This window comes from Rhinatrema bivittatum, chromosome 9, assembly GCF_901001135.1.
Source record: "Rhinatrema bivittatum chromosome 9, aRhiBiv1.1, whole genome shotgun sequence".
Taxonomy (NCBI): domain Eukaryota; kingdom Metazoa; phylum Chordata; class Amphibia; order Gymnophiona; family Rhinatrematidae; genus Rhinatrema; species Rhinatrema bivittatum.
The window spans coordinates 263,879,297-263,905,777 of NC_042623.1; the positions used below are offsets into that span (position 1 = coordinate 263,879,297).

Sequence of the window (26,481 nt, forward strand, 5' to 3'; positions counted from 1 at the left end):
GAAATTACTACTGACCTGATAATTTCCTCGTTTTTTGTTTTTTTTTTAAAAGAACAGACAAGTGAATCCAAAAATCCAAAACCAGTGGGTTATGCACCTCTACCAACAGATGGAGCCTGAACAAAGCTGACAACAGTATATATACCTTGCAGTGACATCGGTTTGCAAGTATTCTCTACAAAAACCAACTGAGGACAAACTAACAAAACTTGATTATTAACAGACAACCACTTCAGCACTCAGCCAACAGGAAAACACTGAGCTCAGACAAAGTGGGTTATAACCTAAGGGGCGGATTTTAAAAGCCCTGCTCGCGTAAATCCGCCCGGATTTACGCGAGCAGGGCCTTGCGCGCCGGCGAGCCTATTTTCCATAGGCCTGCCGGGGCGCGCAGAGCCCTGGGACTCGCTTAAGTCCCGGGGTTTTTTGTCGGCGACGTGTCAGGGGGCGGGGCCGATCAACGCGGCGTTTTGGGGGCGGGACACGGCGTTTCGGGGGCGTGGTTTCGGCCCGGGCAGTCCGAGGGCGTGGCCGTGCCCTCCGGAACCAGCCCCGGGTTGCGTCTCGGCGCACCAGCGGCCCGCGTGGATTTACATCTCCCTCCGGGAGGCGTAAATCCGTGGACAAAGGTAGGGGGGGGTGGGTTAGGAAGAGGAAGGGAGGGGAGGGCGAAAGAGTTCCCTCCGAGGCCGCTCCGATTCCAGAGCGGCCTCGGAGGGAACGGAGGCAGGCTGTGCGGCTCGGCGCGCACCGGCTGCCCAAAATCAGCAGCCTTGCGCGCACCGATCCTGGATTTTAGCGGCTACGCGCGTATCTACTAAAATCCAGCGTACTTTTGTTTGCGACTGGTGTGCCAACAAAACTACGCGAACACGCATTTTTTAAAAATCTACCCCTTCGTCTAGGGACTGGACTGACCCTAACCAGTACTCCCTGGAACACTCAGCCATGCAGGAGGATAGTAGCACAGCCATTCAGCAGCCAAGGGTGGGAAGGTGGATTCTCCTTTCTGTTCTAAAGAAAAGGAAATTATCAGATAAGTAGTTTCTCCTCTCTTAGCGTTCAGACAGGTGAATCCGAAACCAGTGGGATGTACCAAAGCTATTCCCAAACAGGGTGGGAAGCTGCCCGCGGTCCAATCAATACCGCAACATGCGAAGGCTGCGTCCTCCAGGATCTGCACAACCAGGCAATAATGCCTGGAAAAAAGTATGTAAGGAGGACCACGTTGAAGCTCGGCAAATGTCGACATGAGACAACCATCTAACCTCTGCCCTTGACACTACCTGAGCCCGAGTGGAATGAGCCCTAATCTGACAGGGCAATGACTGCTCAGCATTCAAATAAGCGGCCGAGACCACCTCTTTAATCCAGCGGGCTACTGTAGCCTGTGGTGCCGGCTTTCCTGTTTCCTTCCACTGTGAAGAACACACAAGCGATTTGTCTTCCTCAGAGGTTTAGAAACCTCCAAATACCTCAAGATATGCCTCTTGACATCCAGGGGTCGCAACAGGTGATATTCCTCCACATCTTTCCCTGTCCAGAGACAGCAGGGAAATGGACTTGAATTCAAGTGAAAACCCAAGACCACTTTTGGCAAAAAAGGAACGAACAGTGCACAGCTGTATCGCCCCCAGATCCACTTGTATAAATGGCTCCCGACAAGGCAAGGCCTGCAGTTTGGATACCCAACACGCTGAACAAACCGCCACAAGAAACAGCGTTTTCAAGATCAGTAACCTCAAGGAAAGGTTACGCATTGGTCTAAAATTAAAGCCCACTAAAAAATAAAAAACTAGATTAAGACTCCACAAGGGCACCGGTAACTGCAAAAGGACAACGAAGATGCCACACTCCTTTCAAGAAACAGGCCTCATCTGGATGAGCTGACAAGATTCCACCATTCACCTGACCTCAGAAACAGGCAAGAGCTGCCACGTACCTTGAAGGAATTAAGGACCAACCCTTTACTCAAGCCATATTGCAAAAATTCCAAAATGAGCGGAATCTTAACTGAACAAGGAAGAACTCCTCAATCCTCATACCAAGCCTCAAACTCTCACCAAACCTGCAAATGGATTAAGGAAGTGGAGAACTTTCTCACTCTCAGCAAGGTGGCAATCACTGCAGTAGAATATCCACACTTTAGCAACCGAGCCCCCTCAAAGCCATATCTTAAAACAAAAATGAGTTGGATATTCATAAGAACAGGCCCCTGCTGTAGCAGATCCCTGTGTGCTGGAAACCGGAGGGAAGAGTCCATGAGGAGCCTTCCCAGATTTGCATAGAACAGCCTCCTGGGCCAATCTAGTGCCACTAGAAGCACCATCCCCCTGTGACTCTTGATCGTCTGAGCCATTCTGTCCAACATGGACCACAGGAGAAGAGCATACAGCAGCTTGCCCTCCAGCCACTTCTGCACGAGGGCTTGGGATCTCTCCTGCAAGAGAAGAATTGAGGAACCTTTGCACTGCAAGAAGTTGCCAGCAGATCCAGAAATGGAAGGCCCCAAAGATCCACTATTAGCTGAAACGCATCATTGGACAATTCCCATTCTTCTGGGTCTAGACTGTCTGCTGAGAAAGACGGCTCTTACATTGTCTTTTCCTGCAATGTGGCTCAGCAGGCAGGCCGGCACCCTCTTGCTGTTGCGAACGAGGGCGGCCAGCGAAGAGAGGGCGACCCTTAGGCAGGAAAGCCTTTGCTTGTGCCGTGTCCAACCTGGCGCCTATGAAGCCTAGCCATGGAGACAGACAGAGATGCGACTTGGGGAAGTTGATGACAAATCTCAATGTCTGCAAGTTCTATACCGTCAGGGCGAGTGCGTTCAAAGCCCTGGAGCGGGAGTCGCTTCTGATTAGCCGATTGCCCAGACATGGAAAGACATGGACCGAGCGACGTCTGAGGTAGACAGCAACCACTGCCAAGCATTTAGTGAAGACACGTGGGGCCGATGCCAGCTCAAAGGGAAGCACTTTGTATTGAAAATGTGTCACCCCCACCAGGAAGCGGAGGTACTTCCTGTGGTTGGGGATAATTGCAATGTGGGTGTAAGCCTCCTTTAAGTCGAGGCAGCAAAAAGCCAGTATCCTCTTTTGCAGGAACGGGATCAGCGTGCCCAGAGAGACCATCTTGAATTTTTCTCTTACGAGAAAACGGTTTTAATACCTTGAAGTCTAGAATTTATTTATTTAAAAAAACTTTTATATACCGGTATTAGTATGCATACATCATAGAATGGGCCATAAGCCATTGTTCCTCTTTGGAATGAAAAAGCACCTCGAGTAGAAGCCGTGGCCCCGCTGCTAGCGGGGAACTGGTTCTACTGTGCCTGCTGCTAGCAGGGCAGAAAGTTCCGATTGAAGGTCTACCTGATGGGTGGGCGAACCCCACGATGGACATTGGGGGAGCGGTCTCTGGGAGCCTTCTGAAGTTCAGGCGGTATCCCTGGCAGACAATGGAGAGGACCCAACGGTCCAAAGTGATCGCTTCCCGGCTGTGGGCAAAGCAAAGGAGCCTGCCACCGACCGGGGGATCGACCACCAGAGGAACCAGCGTTTGACACATGCCCCCTCGCCGCCAGTCAAAAGCCTGTAGAAGGGGCCTGCTGGGTCCTCGGAGCCCACTACTGTCGGCCATGACCTCTGGGACTGGTCAGAGGTGGGCGGGCACGGGCGGCTGGAGGACAGTATTTCCTCAGCCGGTAAAAGGGCTTGCGAGAGCCTGGCCTGGAGGACTTCCTTGAAGAGGAAGGCCTTCGAAGGGGTTGCTGGAGAGTTGCTGAAGAGTATCATGCTAATCTTTCAGCTGCACCATGATCTCTTTCACCTTATCCCGAAACAGGTTCTCGCCTGTACAGGGAGATCCACAAGCATGTTTTGAACCTCTGGCCAGATTCCCAAGGCTCTGAGCAAAGCCAACCGTCTGGTACCAAAGCCCCTGGCGGCCAGGCGGGCTGCGGTATCAAACACGTCATAGGTAGTCCTCACCTCGTGTCTACCCGCCTCAAGGCCCAGCATGGCAATGGCTGCAAAAGACTCCTGCCTTTACTGGGGAAGGCCCTCCGTAAAGTCTTGGACCTGTTTCCACAGACTGCAATTGTATTGGGTCAAGTATAGCTGGTAGGCCGCAATGGGGGCCACCCTCATGGCCCCTTGAATCATCTTCCTTCCTATGCCATCAAGCTCCCTGTGTTCGCGCCCCGGAGGGGCAGAAGCATGTGTCTGGGAGCGTCTAGCCTTCTTGAGTGCGGACTCCACAACCGCTGAATGGTGGGAGAGGTGCCGCCGATCAAAGGCCACGGCCTGTTGCATCAGAAAGGTAGCATCGGCCTTCCTGTTCACCGGGACACAAACACTTGGTGTTCCCACATACAGAAGACGAGCTCCTTAAAGATGTCGTCCACCGGCATCGCCATGATTTCCTTGAAAGCATTGATGAACTGGAGGACCTCTAGTATCTTGTGGCAAGTATCCTCCTCAGACAAGAGCTGGAAGGGTATGGCCTCTGCCATTGCCCTTACAAAGCTAGCAAACGACACGTCTTCTGATGGAGACTGATGCAGTTCCTCCAGTGGGGAAGGCTCCGATAGGGTCGTCGGAGAACTCAGAGGATTAGTCTGAAGCATCATCGCCCCACGGGTCCATAAGGACCCTCCTTCCTCGCTGGGGCCCGGGGCCCCAAGGGCACCGAAGGCTGTGGGGGCACCGACAGCATCAATGGAGCCCCCGGCATCGAGGGGGCATCGGCGGCGGCCCGGGGAACAACAGGCAAGGGTGCCCAGTCCCCAAGACTTCATCTTTCCTCGCAGGACCTGGGAATCGGGATCACTCTGGTAGAGGGTGTCTGTGGCAGAGGCATCAAAGGCCTCTCGGGCACCAGTGCGCCAAGAAGGATGTCCAGACGCTCCAGCAGGGGTGCAAGCATTGATGGCGGATGTTCGGGCACCGGTGGTGCCAGCAGCTCAACGCTTTGTAACACTTTGAGCACTGCCGACTGCACCCTATGAGAGGCGCCACTACTAGGAGTGGGGAAAGTTCCCTGGGTCTTTTGTGCCCTGATGAGTGCTTCTTGGGGGTCTTTGAGACAGTGTGCGTCGAGGGCGGTAGCATTGATGTGCCGAAGTCTTGTGCTTCAATCCCAAAGCATGCAGTTGGCTCTCTGCGACGGAGCCCCGATGCTACTTAGTGCAGATGGCGTATTTGGCGCCGATGTGTCTCCTGTGTTATGCGTTGGCACCGGCCCGGACAAACCGGAAGGCCCTACACCAAGGAGGTTTGGAGGCCCAGGGAGGTGGGGGGCCCCAGGGAGGACAGAGTCTAGTCTTCAGAAGGGGCATACGAGCCAGATGCCGCTTCACGAAGTTTTGCGATCCTGGCAGCCCTCTATTGCCGGGCTCGGGGGAACATGAGTCCGCAGTCCCTGCAGGTCGCCTGGTCATGATCCGGTCCGAAGCAGATGTAGCATCTGGTATGCCCGGTCACAGACATGATTTTGCCACATTGGCAAAATTTGAAGCGTGGTGGCCGCAGCATTTCCTCGAAAAAGCGAAGAAAAAAGCGAAGAAGAAAAACAATACTTTTTCCTCTTCTTTGTTTATTTTTCTTCAGAAGAAGTGTTCCACTGAAGAGAAGAGCTCCACGTGCAGTCACGCGTGCGGAAAAAAACGGACTGAAGGGGAAGGGGGAAGCGCGGCAGGATCCAAGCAGGCACACTACACTGAAAGACTCAGTGTTCTAAGAGAGCTCCGCCACCTAGCCGCCCGGAGTACGTCCCAGTCAGCATGGCGAATTCATGCTGCTTATCTACAGGAAAAGATTGTGGTACCTGTTTCTTATCTTTTGGTAATAGAGGAACTGGGGACTCACCCCACTTATTGGTCATTTTCTCCAGGTCACTCCCAAACAAGTGAGAGCCTTTAAAGGGCAACTTCATAAGGTTAGACTTCAAGATTGTATCAGTCGACCAATTTCTCAACCCTAGCAGACACCTATTCGCTATTACTGAAGTCACCCCTCTGGCCGAAGTGCAGACCAAATCTCAGCTCACATTTGCCAAAAACGTGGCTGCTGGTTCCATCACTGCCCTGGAATTCACACCAGATTCATCGATCTCCCGAAAGAGCAGTAAACAAAAGGAAGCCATCTGTAAATTCATTGCCATTGCTTCAAAAGCCTGCTTAAGAATAGCCTCAATTCTCCTATCCTGTGCGTCCTCCAAGGCCACTCTCCCTTCTACGGGAATAGTTGTCTGCTTGGTAATGGCATACACAAGTGCATCCAACTTCGGAAAACGCAATTCCTCTCTCACAACTGGGCCCAGGGGGTACAGTCCTTACAAGACTCATCCCCCTTTAAAATTAAGTTCCGGGCACCAAGTTCAAGATCAATTAATTCTTGAAAGGCCTCCATAATAGGAAAGAAACATGAGGCTTTACACAAAGAAATCAATATGGGATCTTTATTTGGGTCAGACATAGATTCAGCCATAAGTAACTCATCTCTATGAAAGAACTGCAACATAGTTCTATATTTATTTATTTAGGAGTTTTTTTATATACCGAGGTATAGCAAAAAAAAAAAAATGCCTTCACTCCGGTTTACATTTACAACAACCTGTTAAATCTAAAGCATTTAAACAGAAACTGGAACTGGTACTGAACAATAACTTAGTGCAATAAATAAAAACAAACAAACGATATAAATCATATAACGAGGTATATAGCTGTGCTCAAATTATGTCTGGGGAAGAATTGTTAGAGGGAGAAGATTGATGAGGTTTCGGTGAGTTAGTGAAATAGTCACTGGAATGATATTGCATACCCGAAGAGGGGATGCAGTAGGTGTGGTCTGTTGTGTTATCCTATGCCGTCTTTGAGTGTTTGGCTGAATAGCCATGTTTTGAGTTCTTTTTTGAAAGCTTTAAGGTTTTCTTGTGAGCTCAGGTGTTGTGGTAAGGAGTTCCATAGATTCGGGCCAGCAATGGAAATGGCTCTATTTCTTGTGGAGGACAGTTTGGCTAGCGGTAATGGTGGCACTTCTAGATGTAGGTTACTTGTTGACCTGGTCGTACGTAGTGACCTGTGTACATGTATGACATTTATTTATTTATTTTTAATTTTTATATACCGGAATTCCTGTATACAATACAAATCAGTCCGGTTTACATGAAACGAAAAGATAGCCCTGGTCTGGGAAGTCAGACCGGGGTTTTTTACAAAGAACATTGAACAATAATATATAATACATTGAACAATAACATATAATACAATCCTTGAACAATAACAATATTTAACATTACATTGAATATTTAATAACATTGAACAATAACAATAACATTGTCCAGAGCTGTGTTGTCGGCTTTATGAATTGCATTGTGTAGAATTGTTAGAACTTTGAATTCTATTCTTTTGTCTACCGGAAGCCAGTGTAGATTGTTGAGTACGGGGGTGATGTGGTCGGATCTCTTTTTACCAGTTAGGACTCTGGCTGCGGCATTCTGTAATAACTGAAGTGGTTTTAAGGCTGTTTTAGGTAGACCTATTAAGAGTGAGTTGCAGTAGTCTAGGCTGGTGAAGATGAGGGTTTGTAGGACGGTTCTGAATTCTTGGTGGTGAAGCAATAGTTTTAGGTGTTTGAGTATTTGGAGTTTACAGAAGCCTTCTTTTGTTTTAGTTGCAATGTGTTTTTTGTAGTTTAGATCGCTGTCAATCCAAAAGCCAAGGTCTTTTACGTTATCTTTGAGTTGTATGCGGAGGTTGTCAATTTGGAGAGGTAGTGTGGTTAATGATCCTGAGTTTTTTCTTCTGATTAGAATGCATTAGGTTTTGCTCATGTTTAGGCATAGTTTTAGGTGGTTTAGTATATTTCGAATTGTATCGAGGTGTGTGGCTGCAATCGACAATGCGTCTTCTAAGGTGGAAGTGATTGGAATGAGGAGTTGAATGTCGTCAGCATACATGTAGTAAGTTATTCCTAGGCTTGATAGGAGTTGGCAAAGGGGTAGTAGGTAAATATTGAAGAGCATGGCCGATAGAGCCGACCCTTGTGGTACTCCTGTTTCAAGGGGGATGGCTTCGGAAGATTTGTTGTTGACTGAGACTTTGTAAAACCTGTTATTTAGGAAAGAGGAGAACCAGCCTAGAGTTTTGCCAGCGAGCCCAATGGTTTCTAAGCTAGCTATTGGATGGCTCCAATCCCAGAGGAACTTCCCCATTCTCCAGGGAGCAAGGTCGGCTTCATCATCCATACCATCCGGATACCTATCAGGAAGACCGACTCCAGGTGTACCCTGACACTTACTCACAGCATCAGGTATATGGGATTTCACCACCTGCGACCCTGACCTGTTAAGACTGGCCGGGGCCAAGGACTGCGCCTGAAGAAAAGACAGCAATCCTTGAAAAAAATTCTATCCAAGAAAAGGCAGAGGGAACCATGCCAAAACCAGGGGCACCTGTTCTGTGCCCACTGAACTATCTTCCGCCGCTTCCCAGTTAGGGGAGCTCCAAAGTCAGGCGACCCTTTGTGCAGCTCTTTTTCCATTCCTGCACCAGGCTGGGAAGAACTGGGCTTAGTAAAATCAGACAGAAGCAATTCTCCCTGAGCCTCCAAGCAGCGCTGACACAAGTTAGAGGGAACGTCAGATTGAGTTGCCCAATTATGACAAGCAACATATAGGATAAAGAGCTTAGGCTTCTTTGCTATGGGTGCCAGTCTATCAATAGGCCCTAAGAGGCATCTCACAATAGTGCACCCAAAATTTAGGCACTCAACACTGAGCCTTGATAAGTGCATAAACTGATCTCCACCGGGACGCTCAGATAGTGCATACAAAAAAGCATGTGCAATTGTGCACCCTGGTAGCCCAACCAAGCGCAGAAGCACGAACCCATAAAAACTGAAAACAGCAGTCTTTTGCACACAACGGTGGAGGCAGACTTGGACCTTGTTGCTGTCATGGAGACATGGTTCACGGATTCTCATGAGTGGGATACGGCCATACCAGGCTATAACTTAAGGAATACCAGAAAGGACAAAAAAAGGGGAGGAATAGTCTTTATGTCAAAGATAATATCCAAGCAACTGAACTGCAAGGAAGGTGGGGTAGAGAAGAAGCATTATGGGTCGTGCTAAAAAAAAAAAAAAAAAAAAAGGATGATGGTACATCCATTTTTACTGGAGCGGTGTACAGGCCTCCGACTCAAACGGAAGAACTAGACAGAGAACTGATCAAAGACATTATAAAGATGGGAAAGAAGGGGGAAGTGTTGATTGTTGGTGAATTTAATCTTCTGGACGTGGACTAGAGAATCCCTTCTGCAGAATCTAACAGAAGTAGAGATAGTGGATGCCCTGCAAGAGGCTCTGTTCAAACAAATGGTAATGGAACCCACGAGGGAGGGAGTTTTACTCTACCTAGTGCTCACTAATGGGGCTACTATCTCTAGTCCAGGTGGTTGATGACCACTAGTGCTTAGTTGGGCAAACAGTATGCTTTAATGTTGCAAACAGGATCCGGAGAAGTCACACAAAGACCCGAGTTTTGAACTTTGAAAAAAACAGACTTTGTAGAAATGGGGAACTATCTGGAGACAGAACTTGAAGACTGGGAGAAAATGGGAGAGGTCGAACAACAGTGAGGCAAACTAAAAGGAGCAATTACAAAAGCAACAAATCTATATGCTAGAAAAATAAACAAAAGTAAGAGAAATAAGAATGCAATCTGGTTCACAAAGGAGGTGGCTGATGTAAGAAAAAAAAAAAAAAAAGCAGCTTTTAAGAAATATAAAGGATCCTAAAAAGTGGAACACAGGGAGGTTTATCTGGCGAAACTGAGGGAGATGAAAAAAGTAATCAAGAAAGCAAAATGTTGGGCAGAGGAAAGGATTGCCAAGGAGATAAAGCAAGGTGACAAAATATTTTTCAGATATATCAGAGAAAGGTCCATAGTGGTATAGTGAAATTGAAAGGGGATAAGGATCAATGGGTGGAGACAGATGAAGAATTAGCAGAAATATTAAACAAATACTTCAGTTCAGTGTTCACTAAGGAAGGCCCTGGAAAAGGACAGTCATCAAGACTGTAGAAGGGGGTGGAGTAGATGAAACTCCATTTACGGAAGATAATGTATGGGAAGAGCTAAGAAAACTAAAAGTAGACAAAGCCATGGGGCCGGATGAGGTTCACCCCAGAATACTGAGGGAACTCAGATGTGCTGGCAGGTCCGCTGTGTGACCAATTCACTAGATCCCTGGAAAAGGGTGTAGTGCCCAGTGACTGGAGAAGAGTGGTGGTGGTCCCGTTTCACAAGAGGGGGAGGACAAAAGGCTGGAAACTACAGGCCAGTTAGCATCACCTCGGTGGTGGGAAAATTAATGGAGACTCTTCTGAAGGAAAGGATAGTGAACTATCTACAATCCGGTGGGTTGTTCGAGCAGAAGCAGCATGGATTCACCAGGGGAAGGTGCTGTCAGCCAAATCTAATTGATTTCTTTGATTGGGTGACTAGAGAACTGGATCAGGGAAGAGTACTCAATGCAATTTACTTGGATTTTAGTAAAGCTTTTGATACAGTCCCACATAGAAGACTCATCAACAAAATGAGAAGCTTGGGAGTCAGCTCCAAGGTGATGGCATAGATTACAAACTGGTTGACGGATAGAAAACAACAGGTGATGGTAAATGGAACCTACTCTGAAAAGAGAATGGTGTTAAGTGGAGTACCACAGGGATCGGTGTTGGGACCGGTTTTGTCCAACATCTTCATGAGCAACATTGTGGAAGGGATAGAAGGTAAAGTTTATTTGCAGATGATACTAAGATATGCAACAGAGTGAACATACCGGAAGTAGTAGAGAGAATGAGATGGGATTTAAGGAAGCTGGAAGAGTGGTCGAAGATATGGAAGCTGGGATTCAATGCCAAGAAGTGCAGAGTCATGTGTCTGGGGTGTGGTAATCCGAAAGAACTGTATGCGTTGGGGAGTGAAGGGCTGATGTGCACGGAGCAGGAGAGAGACCTCGAGGTGACCGTGTCTAATGACCTGAAGTCGATGAATCAGTGTGACATAGTGATAGCCAAAAGCCAGAAGAATGCTAGGCTGCATAAAGAGGAATATCTAGTAAGAAAAGGGAAGTGATAATCCCCTTGTACAGATCCTTGGTGAGGCCTCACCTGGACTACAGTGTTCAGTTCTGGAGACCGTATCTCAAAGAAGATAGAGACAGGATGGAGGTGGTCTCCATCAAATGACATATGAGGAGAGGTTGAAGAACCTGAATATGTATATCCCGAAGCAGAGGTGATATGATACAGACCTTCAGACACTTGGAAGGTTTTAATGATCCATGGTCGGCAAACCTTTTCTATTGGAAACATTTTAGTAGAACTAGGGGTTATGATTTGAAAAACCAGGGAGGAAGGCTTAGAACCAATCTCAAGAAATATTTCTTCACTGAGGGTAGTTTTATGCGCCCCGCCTGCGCCGTCACAGGCACGGGGCTACTCACCTTCATGGTTCCATAGCGGGTCACGGGACGACCTCCCTCGCAGTAGTTGCCAGTCCTGTCAGGCCCCAGCGTCCCGCAGCGATGGTCGTCGGGCCTTCCACAGCATGCCAGGCATCATGCCGAGGCTCGGCGACATCGGCCATGTTAGCCACACCCATACGCGTGCACAGACTGCCCGGACTCATGTAGGGCCAATGGCTGGTCCAAGCTCCGCGGCACGCCCTGATTGATCCCCCAATATCAGGAAGCTCCTGTCTAAGCTTCCTTGCCTTGGCAATCGAGTCGGTTTGTTCTAAGATTGCCTTTGCGCATGTTCCTGTTTGTTCCTAGTCTCGTTCAGGATCCTTCTGTTTCTCACTTGCTCCTGCATCCTAGTTCCTGCATCCTGCTTGTTCCTGTGTTCGTCTGTCTGTCTACCCACCGAGGTAGTACCCTCGGACTGTCTTACTGCTACTGACTTCAGCCTGTTCCTGACCTGCCTGCTTCCCTGCCGCCTGCCTCAAAGACCTCAGCTTGTTCCTGACCTGCCTGCCTTAAGACCTCAGCCTGCCTTTGACCTCATCTGACCTCTGGTACCTGACCCCTGCTTTGCTGACCATTCCTCAGATTGACTCTGGATCTTGACCTCGGCCTGCCTGACCTCGTCTCCAGATTCTGGCTCTGGTCCTCGCCTTGTCATCGCCAACACTGTTCTGGTTCTCCTTGCTCTAACCAGCAGTCACCTTTGAACCCGATCTCGCGCCCTCTGTCTCCATGGGCACACTGGACTTTCATTCTCCGTGCAAGGCCCACCTAAGTCCAAGCAGCCCGGGTCCCTACGGGCTCCTCCCAGGGGGACCTCAGACTTCCAGTGGTGAAGCTCTTCCCAGCCTCTATCTCCTCCAGTGTTCCGCCCCCTGGGGGCAGTTACCTCCTGTTTCCTTTCAGGAGGCGTTCCAATTCTGCCCCAGAACAAGGGTCCACCCCCGAGCACAACACGTAGGGGATGCTTGGAATGCCCTTCCGGAGGAAGTGGTGAAGACTAAAAGCAAAGACCAGATGATTTCCACACATTAAAAAAGGTGGAAAGACGACAAAACGATTACCGGCTTGGTTAAAAGGGGAGGTGAAAAACTATTTTAGCCAAAAGATCTTCATTCAAAAATTGGAAGAAGAATCCAACAGAAGAAAATAGGATAATGCATAAGCGTTAGCAAGTTAAAAGTAAGACATTGATAAGACAGTCTAAGAGAGAATTTGAAAAGAAGTTGGCCGTAGAGGCAAAAACTCACAGTAAAAACTTTTTAAAATATATCCGAAGCAGAAAGCCTGTGAGGGAGTCAGTTGGAGCGTTAGATGATCGAGGGGTTAAAGGGGCACTTAGAGAAGATAAGGCCATCGCGGTAAGATTAAATGATTTCTTTGTTTCAGTGTTTACTAAAGAATATGTTGGGGAGATACCCGTTCCGGAGAAGGTTTTCATGGGTAAAGATCAGATGGACTGAACCAAATCACGGTGAACCTAGAAGATGTGGTAGGCCTGATCGATAAACTGAAGAGTAGTAAATCACCTGGACCGGATGGTATACACCCCAGGGTTCTGAAGGAACTAAAAAAATGAAATTTCAGACCTATTAATTAAAATTTGTAACCTATCATTAAAATCATCCATTGTACCTGAAGACTGGAGGATAGCTAATGTAACCCCAATATTTAAAAAGGGCTCCACGGGCGATCCAGGAAACTACAGACCGGATAGCCAGACTTCAGTGCCAGGAAAAATAGTGGAAAGTGTTCTAAATATCAAAATCACAGACCATATAGAAAGACATAGTTTAATGGAAAAAAGTCAGCATGGCTTTACCCAAGGCAAATCTTGCCTCACAAATCTGCTTCACTTTTTTGAAGGAGTTAATAAACATGTGGAAAAAGGTGAACAGGTAGATGTAGTGTACTTAGATTTTCAGAAGGGGTTTGATAAAGTTCCTCATGAGAGGCTTCTAGGAAAAGTAAAAAGTCATGGGATAGGTGGCGATGTCCTTTCATGGATTACAAACTGGCTAAAAGACAGGTAACAGAAAGTAGGATTAACCTTTTAAGTACCAATGTTCCACAAGTTCATATACCCCATATTGAGGTCTAGATAACTAAGATATATAAAAAGGGGCATCAGGAAATAATTCCTTCAATAAGCAGGATCTAAAAGGTTAAATAGACAATTTTCTCAATGAAGGGAGCGGGCAGTGGAGTGCCTCAGGGATCTGTATTGGGACCTGTACTTTTCAATATATTTATAAATGATCTGGAAAGAAATACGACAATTGAGGTAATCAAATTTGCAGATGATACAAAATTGTTCAGAGTAGTTAAATCACAAACAGATTGTGATAAATTGCAGGAAGACCTTGTGAGACTGGAAAATTGGGCATCGAAATGGCAGATTATATTTAATGTGGATAAGCGCAAGGTGATGCATATAGGGAAAAATAACCCATGCTATAGTTACACAATGCTAGGTTCCATATTAGGTGCTACCACCCAAGAAAGAGATCTAGGCGTCATAGTTACTGCAGAATGCCGCTGCAAGAGTACTGACCGGAAATAAAAAATCGGATCACATCACCCCAATACTAAAAAGCCTACACTGGCTACCAATCATTCAAAGAATTGAATACAAAACCCTGACGATCATCCATGACGCTTTACACAATTCAGTTAACTCCGCAGTCAGTAAAATGTTCCACCCCCACAAACCTCAACGGAACACCAGAACTTCTGAAAAACGTCTACTCGAAATACCCACATATCCCATGGCTAAGCTTACTAACACCAGAAATAGAGCTCTCTCCATAGCGGGGCCTAAACTCTGGAACGCCCTACCATGCTACCTCACCACTATCATCGAAAATAAATCATTCAAAAAAGAACTGAAAACCTGGATCTTCAGCCAGACTTTCAATGATGATTTAAGCAATCCACAATTGTGATGCCTTAAGCTTCCCATCCTTCTCCCCTCTTCTCTTCTCCGCATACCTACCCCTTCCTCCTTCCATTACCTACCCCATCCCCCCCTCATTTCCTACTTTTCCCATTCAGACTTTCTTGTATTCAGAGCACGAGTTTGTATATACCTTCCTCGTTTTTCGTTTCTATTTTCTTTTTCGTTATTTGAATTAAATTATTTTTTAGTTATTCCTGTTACTTCCTTCTCCATATGCTAGTTGCATATACTTTTGTTTCTCAAATTGTTCTATGTATCATTGTTTCGTTCCAATGTAAACCGGGGTGAAGGCATGTGCTAAACCTCGGTATATAAAAGCTTCAAATAAATAAAAATAAATAAAAAATAGTGAAGAACACATTGATATAGTCGGTTCAGTGTGCTGCGGCAGTTAAAAAAGCAAACAGAAAGTTGAGAATTGTTAGGAAGGGAATGGTGAATAAAACGGAAAATGTCATAATGCCTCTGTATCGCTCCATGGTGAGACCCCACCTTGAATACTCTATACAATTCTGGTCGACGCATCTCAAAAAAGATATAGTTGCGATGGAGAAGGTACAGACAAGGGCGACCAAAATGATAAGGGGATTGGAACAGCTCCCCTATGAGGAAAGACTAAAGAGGTTAGCACTTTTCAGCTTGGAGAAGAGACTGTTGAGGGGGAATATGATAGAGGTGTTTAAAATCATGAGAGGTCTAGAACGGGTAGATGTGAATCAGTTATTTACTCTTTCAGATAATAGAAAGACTAGGGGGCACTCCATGAAGTTAGCATGTGGCACATTTAAAACTAATCGGAAAAAGTTCTTCTTCACTCAACGCACAATTAAAGTCTGGAATTTGTTGGCAGAGGATGTGGTTAGTGTAGTTAGTATAGCTGTGTTTAAAAAAGGATTGGATAAGTTCTTGGAGAAGTCCATTACCTGCTATTAATTAAGATGACTTAGAAAATAGCCACTGCTATTATTAGCAATGGTGACATGAAATAGATTTAGCTTTTGGGTACTTGCCAGGTTCTTATGGCCTGGATTGGCTACTGTTGGAAACAGGATCCTGGACTTAATGGACCCTTGGTCTGACCCAGTATGGCATGTTCTTATGTAAAACTGTGAAGGATTTCAAAGGGGCATGGAATAAACACTGTGTATCCCTAAAGGCTAGAGGATGGGAATAAATAAAAAAGCTTGGAGGTAACCTCCCAGAGCAGCAGTTACTACCTTGGGAAGCTTGCTGGGCAGACTAGATGGACCATTTTGGTCTTTTTCTGCCGTCATTACTATGTTACTATGTAAATATGCCGCTGCAGCCTACCTTGCAGCAAACAAGAATAACATGACAGCGGAGTCTAGCTAAAAAGGTTATTCAACCCACCAGGCTGCCCACGTCCCCTGAGCTCCCCTGGAGGTGGGAACAACAGGAAGCTATCTGTAAATTCATTGCTATTGCTTCAAAAGCAAAAGCTGGATCGCTTGCTGAGCACAGAGACTGGGGGGTGGGGTGGGGATGGAGGAGGAATCCCTATTTAACGCCCCTATTTATTTATTTAAATTGTCCTTTACCTGAGCTTAGTCAGTCCTGGCTGAGTACAAAATCTGCCTCCAGCTACAGGGGAGTGCGCACATGCGTTCACCGTTGTGCTCTGCGTCCTGCACCTGCTTACCTATCAGCTGTTTTTTTTTGTTTTCTTTTTAAACAGTTAAATCCACACCAGTTGAAAAACCAGCTGCCGGACCAAGGCACTCATCTGAGGGACCACGGAAATCACCTCAGGAATTCTCAACTGAGGGAGGCACCATAACGTATCACCACAGGAGAGTGGAGCACGTAATCCTTTTCTTGCTTTCTTTCTTTCTTTTTTTTTTTTTTTTAAGCAATCTGCAGTAGGGAGATGCATGTTCACCATCTGCTGGAGACAGAATACCAGCAGGCTGATGTCACAGCAGGGGTATATATACTGTGATGTCAGTTTTGCATAGACTCCATCTGCTGGTAGAGGTGCATAATCCATTAGTTTTGGATTCACCTGTGTGAACGCTAAGAAAATATAAGTTGTAATCGTATATATACATATACAATGCATATACATATGAAGGTAATTTCAAATATTTTTTCGTCTGCCCTTCTTTCAAAAGATCAGAACTCCCCAGAGTTCTAAACTGTAAGCCACAGTTCACATTCCTTAAACAAATCTGCTTTGAAATGGCACGTTGTTTCAACAGAACAGGATTTCCTTACCAAAAAACTTCTTCCCAATCATTGAAATCCCATAAAAATCCCATACCAGGGTTTACTTACATGTAATATTGACAGATATGATTTCTATTCTTAAAAATTTCATTTTCCAAGGTAAGAAATTCAATAGCTTTATCTTTCTCTCCTTCCAGAGCATCTTTTTCTTTTTCTACCATTTTAACTCTGTTTAACTATAAAGAAGAAAACATTTACAATACTTCAGAATGGGAAAACAGCAATGTGCTAGTCACTAAAAACATTTTTACAATCTATGTACTTTAGACTGTCATTTTCAGCATATTTAATCTTGTGTAGTTTATAAACTTTTTCATTATGTGGAAAATATGCAGAAGAGCAGGCACTTCCTCTACTGGATGTGTACGCTCTCATATATGGAAGGGATGTTACATATCAAACTAATGGGCCGATACAGTAAAAGTTGTAGGAGAACAGGTGAGTGCCCGCTCTCCTGTGCGCGCGATTTAATATTCAAATGAGGACCCGTGGTAAAAAGAGGCACTAGGGACACTAGCACTTCCCTAGCGCCTTTTTTTTTTTTTTTTTTTTTTACAGGAGTGGCGGCTGTCAGCGAGTTTGACAGCCAACACTGATTCTCAAACACACTGACAGCCACGGGGGGAGAGGGGAATACCTTCACCGCCGCACTCGATTCTGCACCCGCTGCCTTTCAGCCATCCTGGGGGCTAAGTCGACGCCGGGAACCAGCAACTGAACCAAGGCTCACTCTGAGGGATATCAGAAATCACCTCAGGAATTCTCAACTGAGGGAGGGACCCTTAGAGCCCCGCTCTCCTGCGGTGAAACCTATCTTTTTTTTTTTATTGCATTTCAATCTTTTACAAAGCATAGATTCTTTGTACAGAAAAAAAAAACATTCAATAGGAATAATCCAATAGAAACATTAATTTTAACTTCAGTCCCCAATATTTCTGGTGGGAGGGGAGTATCAGAAAATATATAAATTCACAAAAAGAAAAAGGTCATTAGCCTGCTATATCTTTACCCTCTTTATATATAGCTAAGTAACAGGACTTTCTGTTGGTGATGATACATACTCATCAGCAATCTTCTCTGGGAGTTTAACCACAGTTTAAGATGTTCCAGGGTTAAATAAATAAATAAAATAAATATATATATATATTTAAGGGTTTTTTATATACCGAGGCACGTTTATATATATATATATATATATATATATATATATATATATATATATATATATATATATCTCATTATTAAATTTAATAATACACTTACATGGGTATCGAAGTTGATATATTGCACCCAAAGATCAGGCTTCCTGGCGTAAGGCCAGAAAGCCTTTTCTCCTTTCTTGAGTGGCTTTTGCCAAATTAGGAAATATCTGGACAAACTGTACCATAAAATTGACCCCCATATGTTGAAAATAACTTTTCATAATCATTCCCATATCTTGTTCATATATAAATGATATTAGCAAGGTCGCCCTTTCTACTGCTTTAGTAGTTGAAGATTCCAGTAATTCTGTTAAATTTCTAGCTGATTATATTGTACTTTATTTCCTAAACAAGTGAAAGGCAAGAAATAAACCTTATTAAAGGCCGGTATATTCTCCAAGGGAATTTGTAAAGTCTCGTTTAGATGTCTACGAAGAGTGATTCGCGGTTGTTCAGCAAGTATCCTCGGGAAGTTTAACAGTCTCAAGTTTAATCTTCTTAACTGATTTTCCAACATTTCTGTTTTCTTATTTAAATCTAAACAGTCTTGTACCATAACTGACTGTGTTTTCTGTGTTTCTTTCATCTGGTTCTCAAGTCCTTGTATCTTATTTGCTTGTTCCAATAAATGAGAGTCATGCTCTTGGGTCACAATTTCTAATCTTTCTGGGTTATTTGAGTTACACAGTTTTGCAGGCTCATATTTTGATGGGACATTAGCTCCCAGAGAGCATCCAATGTAACCACTTTGGGTTTTGGAAAAGAAACTCTCTCTGGTGGATGTTCCTGGGGCAAAAATTGAAGCCAAATGAGTAAATTCATTCATAGAAGGAATTAAGACTGCCTTACCGCTCGAAGAAACCGGCTTCAAAATGTCCGAGACCAGTGTCGTTTCAATTCCCTGCCGTGTTGTCTCTCCACCGACCAGTTCGCCCGGGACTGCTCCCTCTGCTGCTTCTTCTGGTCCTGCCCTGGACATTGTTGGCAGCGCAGACTCCGGCAGCATGGTTGAGGTAATTGCCTTTGGAATCCTTAGCATAGGAGGGCTTAACGATAATTCCCAAGACGATATGGGGGCTCCCTTCTCATATTTGTCAGCGGGGTTTTGCTCCTCCTTACTCGGGTAATCGAGCCTGCATTCGGGGATGGTCCTTTGTCACGCTGGAAGGGAAGGTATGGAGGGATATACCTTCACCTTCCCTTTTCTCTTTGGAGGCATAATAGAAACATAGAAACATAGAAATGACGGCAGAAGAAGACCAAATGGCCCATCCAGTCTGCCCAGCAAGCTTCCCTCATTTCTTCTCCCATACTTATCTGTTTCTCTTAGCTCTTGGTTCTAATTCCCTTCCACCCCCGCCATTAATGTAGAGAGTGGTGGAGGAGCTGCATCCAAGTGAAATATCTAGCTTGATTAGTTAGAGGTAGTAGGAGTAGTAACCGCCGCAATAAGCAAGCTACACCCATGCTTATTTGTTTTTTACCCAGATTATGTTATACAGCCCTTATTGGTTGTTTATCTTCTCCCCTGCCGTTGAAGCAGGGAGCTATGCTGGATATGCGTGAGGTATCAGTTTTTTTCTTCTCCCCTGCCGTTGAAGTAGAGAGCCATGCTGGATATGCATCGAAAGTGAAGTATCAGGCACATTTGGTTTGGGGTAGTAACCGCCGTGACAAGCCAGCTACTCCCCGCTTTGTGAGTGTGAATCCTTTTTTCTTCTCCCCTGCCGTTGAAGTTATGCTGGATATGCGTGAAGTATCAGTTTTTCTTTTCCCCTGCCGTTGAAGCAGGGAGCTATGCTGGATATGCGTGAGGTATCAGTTTTTTTCTTCTCCCATGCCGTTGAAGTAGAGAGCCATGCTGGATATGCGTCGAGAGTGAAGTATCAGGTACATTTGGTTTGGGGTAGTAACCGCCGTAACAAGCCAGCTACTCCCCGCTTTGTGAGTGCGAACCCTTTTTTCTTCTCCCCTGCCGTTTAAGCAGAGAGCTCTGCTGGATGTGTGAAGTAACAGTTTTTCTTTTCCCCTGCTGTTGAAGCAGAGAACTATGCTGGATATGCATTGAAAGTGAAGTATAAGAATGGAGTGATCAAGCTAGTTGAAAGGCATCAGGAATAGAGGAAGGTGGAGGTAGTAATTTGGATATTTGGTTTGGGGTAGTAACCCCCGTAACAAGCCAGCTACTCCCGTCTTTGTGAGTGCAAATCCTTTTTTCCACATTTCCTCTTGCTGTTGAAGCTTAGAGTGATGTTGGAGTCACAGTAACCATGTGTATGTTTATTGACTAAGGGTATTGTCTCCAGGCAGTAGCCATCATTCTGGCGAGTCACCCACTCTTCATTGGCGGCCTCTTGACTTTATGGATCCACAGTGTTTATCCCACGCCCCTTTGAAGTCCTTCACAGTTCTGGTCTTCACCACTTCCTCCGGAAGGGCATTCCAGGCATCCACCACCCTCTCCGTGAAGAAATACTTCCTGACATTGGTTCTGAATCTTCCTCCCTGGAGCTTCAAATCGTGACCCCTGGTTCTGCTGATTTTTTTCTTATGGTAAAGGTTTGTCGTTGCCTTTGGATCATTAAAACCTTTCAAGTATCTGAAAGTCTGTATCATATCACCTCTGCTCCTCCTTTCCTCCAGGGTGTACATATTTAGATTCTTCAATCTCTCCTCGTACGTCATGCGATGAAGATCCTCCACCTTCCTGGTCGCCCTTCTCTGTACCGCTTCCATCTTGTCTTTGTCTTTTTGTAGATACGGTCTCCAGAACTGAACACAGTACTCCAGGTGAGGCCTCACCAAGGACCTGTACAAGGGAATAATCACTTCCCTTTTCTTACTCGATATTCCTCTCTCTATGCAGCCCAGCATTCTTCTGGCTTTTGCTATCGCCTTGTCGCATTGTTTCGCAGACTTCATATCATTAGACACTATCACCCCAAGGTCCCTCTCCTGCTCCGTGCACGTCAGCCTTTCCCCCCCCATCGAATACAGTTCATTCGGATTTCCGCTCCCCATATGCATGACTTTGCACTTCTTGGCATTGAATCTCAGCTGCCATATCTTCGACCACTCTTCCAGTTTCCTTAGATCCCGTCTCATTCTCTCCACTCCTTCCGGCGTGTCCACTCTGTTGCAGATCTTAGTGTCATCCGCAAAAAGACAAACCTTACCTTCTATCCCGTCCGCAATGTCGCTCACAAAGATATTGAACAGGACCGGTCCCAACACCGATCCTTGCGGTACACCACTTAAAACCGCTCTCTCTTCAGAGAAGGTTCCGTTTACCATCACACATTGTCTTCTGTCCGTCAACCAATTTGCAATCCAGGTCACCACCTTGTCACTCACTCCCAAGCTTCTCGTTTTATTCACCAGTCTCCTGTGCGGAACCGTATCAAAAGCTTTGCTGAAATCCAAGTATATGACATCGAGCGCTCTTCCTTGGTCCAATTCCTTGGTTACCCAGTCAAAAAAGTCAATCAGATTTGTCTGACAGGATCTTCCCCTGGTGAATCCATGTTGCCTCTGGTCCATCAATTCTCCGGACTGTAGATAGTTCACTATTCTCTCTTTCAGCAGAGACTCCATTACTTTTCCCACCACCGAAGTGAGGCTAACCGGCCTGTAGTTGCCAGCCTCCTCCCTGTTCCCACTCTTGTGAAGCGGGACCACCACCCGCTTCAGAGGAATGAATAAAGGAGATAGAGCTTTAGCAAGAGCTCATGCTGCAAGTTGCTAGCAAGTGGCCATGTTGGCTCTTCCCCCCGGGGCTCGATCTTCTTAAAGGTAATTTTCTTTCTTCTTGCTGTAATTGTTAACACTATTCTAGTTTGTAGTATAGTGTCCGCATCTGCTAGGAGACAGAGATACTGAGGAAGTGAGGTCAGTGCAGGGGTATATGTACCCAGGAAGATGTCAGCTTGAAATCTGACTCAGTCTCCCATCTGCTAGTAGACGAGCACAATACCCATTGGTCCTGAGTTCATCTGGCTACATGCTAGGAAAACAAGTATTAGCTCAGAAAGTGCATTTTTAATTCTGCTTTGAACTCACACTTTCTTACATTTTTCAACTGAATAAAACAAAATAAAAACCACAATCTAGTTCCATTCCACCCCCCCCCTCCCAAAAAAAAAAAAAGCATCATTCACCTTTTCTCCTCTTTGCTCATTTAACATCTCAACTCTACGACACAAAACCAGAATGGGCTCCTTCAGTCGACCAGATCCAATTATATCTTCCAAATATTCAAGCATACCTTCATCATGTTCAGTTTGTCCCTTCGGTTTCATCATAGCAATTTGCTCAACTTCACCCTATAAATGAGATGCTAGTTTTAATTTAAAAAAAATTTTTTTTTCAAAAAAGTTCTTTTCAAAAGGGACAGTATATTTATTTCTGTTAGGTAAACATGGTAAAGAAGTCAACGGAAATTTTATAAGACAAGAGGAATGCCTGTCAAAAATTATAGGGAAATCATCTATATGAGCACATCACTATCACGAGAATGGACACACAAAACCTGTGAATAGCACATGGTCTTTCACACTGTTCCACATGACAATGTGTGTACCTCACCTACCAAGAGGACAAAGTTTAGCAAGAACAATTTACATGTGTACATGGTACCTGATTCATGGGAAACATGCAATACAACAAAATTTTATTGGATATCATCCATAACTTTCGTGGCAATTTTGGGTGGAATACAGAGAGGAAAACCTAAGGAGCTAAATATCAAATCACTACATGTCCCAAAAAGAGAATGTAAATATACTTTTGAGTGTGATATACAGACAGCGACCAACCTGCACATTTAGCAAAATTATAGACCGATATACTGATGATATAATGCATTATAAACACTGTAAGGCCATTTCAAAAGAATTCATACTACTATTTAAGAATCCCCTTTCAGTCTAAAACTCCCAATTAATGGTCAAAGTTACCTTTGATATCAAATACTTGTTACTTCTATAACAGAAAAGCCCAATTTATCAAAATTTATATTAGACCATGTTACTGTAACTAGATTAAACCAAGCAAAAAAAAAACAAACTACTACTTACCTAATAATTTCCTTTTCTTTAGGACAGGCAGCTTAATCTAGAACCAGTGGGTTATACAACTCTACCAGCAGATGGGGACGTAGAAAGCTGATGTCACAGTAAATATACTCCTGCAGTGACATCAGCCTGCCACTATTCTCTTCAAAAGCAACTGTGGACAGACTAGCAAAAAATGTGATTAAAAACAACCAACACTGTATGCAAACAAGAAACACTGAATTCAGACAATGTATTAAACACTAGTCAAGCAACTTGACTAACCAGTAATCCCTGGAAACACTTAGCCCTGCAGAAAGACCATAGTGCAAGCATTCGGCACCCAAGGGCGGGAAGCTGGATTCATATGCCTGTCCTAAAGAAAAGCAAATGTTGCTTACCTGTAACAGGTGTTCTCACAGGACAGCAGGATGTTAATCACTTCATTGCTCTCCTTCTGATTATAATGTACCTTTCCATTTTTTGTTACAAGTTCTCTATCCCCCGTTCGATGTAAACCGATCTGATATGGTATTTAACCATGAAGTTCGGTATAGAAAAATGCTTAATAAATAAATAAAATAAATACGGATGACATCATCAGGATGGAGCCCAATCACGGAAAACTTCTGTCAAAGTTTCCAGAACTTTGACTGGCCCCTACTGGGCATGCCCAGCATGGCACTAACCCTGCAGCCAGCAGGGGTCCCCCTTCAGTCTTATTTGAAAGCTACAGGCAGTGCTGAAAAATAAAACAACAAAACATTACGAACCCAACACCGCGGGGCGGCGGGCAGGTTTCGTGAGGACTAACATCCTGCTGGTCCTGTGAGAACACCTGTTACAGGTAAGCAATATTTGCTTTCTCACAGGACAAGCAGGATGGTAGTCCTCACATATGGGTAAGTACCGAGCTGAGGAATTCCGAACATGCACCAAATGTACCCAAAGGCGTGCAACAGGCACAACAACTGAGGTGGAATTTGGGAGAGGGTATCCTGAACCCCACTGGGCAGGCGGAAGGGTGTTGGTACGTCACATTGGAAACAGGTTATGCAGGACAGATCGGCCAAAGACGGAATCTTGTCTTCCGGCTTTGTCCAAGCAGTAGTGGGCTGCAAAGGTATGGATAGAACTCCAGGTGGCAGCCCTGCAAATGTCAGGAAGTGGCACCGATCGCAGGTGTGCTACTGAAGTCGCCATGGCCCTCACAGAGTGTGCTTTAACAAGGTCTTGAAAAGGAATGCCCGCTTGCTGATAGCAAAAGGATATGCAGTCCGCTAACCAGGAGGAGTCTGCTTACCCACAGGTTGCCCTAATTTGTTAGGGTGGAAAGAGACGAACAAGTGAGTGCTCTTCCTGTGGGCAACTGTATGGTCTAGATAAAAAACTAGAGTCCGTTTACAGTCAAGGGTATGCAGAGCCTGTTCCCCTGGACTGGAATGGGGCCTGGGAAAAAAGGTAGGTAGTACGATAGATTGATTGAGATGAAAATCCGAAACTACATTAGGTAAAAATTTAGGGTGAATGAGTACCACCGCCCGGTCCTGCAGGAGTTTAGTGTAAGGCGGATAGGTAGCTAGGGCCTGTAACACTAACCCTGCGAGCAGAAGTGATAGCCAAAAGGAAAATCACTTTCTATGTGAGAAATTTTAGGTCACAGGAGTGAAGAGGCTCGAATGGTGGTTTCATGAGCCAACCGAGAACCAGGTTAAGGTCCCAAGAAGGGGCCGGGGGACGTAATGGGGGCTTGATATGGAGCAAGCCCTTCAAAAAGCGTGTTACAAGGGGCTGAACTGATATAGGGACATCCCCGACACCTTTATGGAAGGCGGCCACTGCACCGACATGCATTCTAATGAAGATGTCTTTAGACCTGATTCTGACAGATGCCAGAGATAGTCCAAAAACTTCGGGATTGGACAGGAAAAGGGATCAAGGGACTGAGAAGAGCACCATGATGTGAACCTTTTCCATTTATAAGAGTAAGATTTTCTCGTGGAAGGCTTCCGTGAAGCAATCAAGACACGGGAAACTGGATCGGAAAGGTTAAGTGGCTGAAAAATTAACCTTTCAACATCCATGCCGTCAGGGACAAGGCTTGAAAATTGGGATGGACCCAAAAAACACAAAGGAAGGCGATCTATAAAAGCCGTCAGGATGAACAAAGAGGATGGATGCCAGATGTCTTGTAAATTCCTTTATTGAAGTGGAGACACAAGATTAGCCCGACTCAGGCCGAGTTTCGCCGTTTGAAAACGGCTGCCTCAGGGGCTTATATTCTCTCTGATTCACAATTAAAGTTATCTGTATGTCGAAGGTCATGTTTGACTGTTCAAGTGGAGATTTCATCGTGAATACGCTTATGAGATCCAATAATGCTGTTGGTCACATAGTCATCTATATGACCTTCGACATACAGATAACTTTAATTGTGAATCAGAGAGAATATAAGCCCCTGAGGCAGCCGTTTTCAAAACGGCGAAACTCGGCCTGAGTCGGGCTAATCTTGTGTCTCCACTTCAATAAAGGAATTTACAAGACATCTGGCATCTATCCTCTTTGTTCACCTTGAAAACTGGGATGGCATAGGCACCCGTTGTTTTGAGTGATCAGAAGCGGGTCCTTTCCCAAGTGAATGTGCCTGCAGATGGAGAGATCCTGAAGTACTGGAAACCACACCTGGCGAGGCCAGAGACGTGCTATCAGGATCATGGTTCCCTTGTCCTGACGCAGCTTCACATGAGTCTTCGAGAGAAGAGGAAGTGGAGGGAATGCATAAAGTAGACCGGTTGCCCATAAGAGGGAGAATGCGTCTCTGGGCTGAGATTGTTCACTGCGAATGAGGGAGCAGTAGTTGTCCACTTTGTGGTTCTGAGGGGACGCAAAGAGGTCTATCTGAGGATATCCCCATTGTTGGAAGATGGAGTTCGCTACTGAGGGGTTGAGAGATCACTCGTGCGATTGAAAGATGCGACTCAGCTGATCTGCTAGCACATTGTCCACTCCCGGCAAGTAGGTGGCCCTGAGGTACATCGAATGGGAGAGGGCTTCCGCCCAAATCTGCGCAGCTTCTTGACACAGAAGGAAGGAGCCTGTGCCTCCCTGTTTGTTGATGTATCACATGGCCACCTGGTTGTCCGTCTGAATTAGGATGACCTGATTGGACAGGTGATCCTGAAAAGTCCTGAGAGCACATCTTATTGCTCGAAGTTCCAGGAAATTTATCTGGTGTTTGGCCTCCTCTGGAGACCAATAGCCTTGTGTGTAGATCGGCTGCATGGGCTCCCCACCCAAGGTTGGAAGCGTCAGTGGTGAGAATGATTTGAGGATTTGGAACCTGGAAGGGCAATCCCTGGAGAAGATTGTTCTGATTTTTCCACCAGGCGAGGGACAGACGGAGTGAGTCGGTGATGTGGACAATGGTCGACAGAGGCTGAATAGCTTGAGCCAATTGAGACCTGAGTCCAGTGCATGAGCCTCATGACCAAG

The 26,481-nt window shown here is 45.5% G+C and overlaps 1 protein-coding gene across 3 annotated transcripts in view; it reads right to left on the bottom strand.

Annotated features, from left to right (window-relative positions):
* Positions 1-26,481, bottom strand: part of SMC4 (structural maintenance of chromosomes 4) — a 318,061-nt gene that overhangs the window by 270,740 nt on the left and 20,840 nt on the right. For all 3 annotated transcript variants that reach the window (XM_029617081.1, XM_029617080.1, XM_029617082.1), the window contains exons 6-7: positions 22,096-22,260; positions 16,785-16,912 (exon numbers count right to left, since the gene is read on the bottom strand). In XM_029617081.1, coding sequence (XP_029472941.1) covers positions 16,785-16,912; positions 22,096-22,260 — 293 coding nt within the window. The remainder of the gene's footprint in view (positions 1-16,784; positions 16,913-22,095; positions 22,261-26,481) is intronic.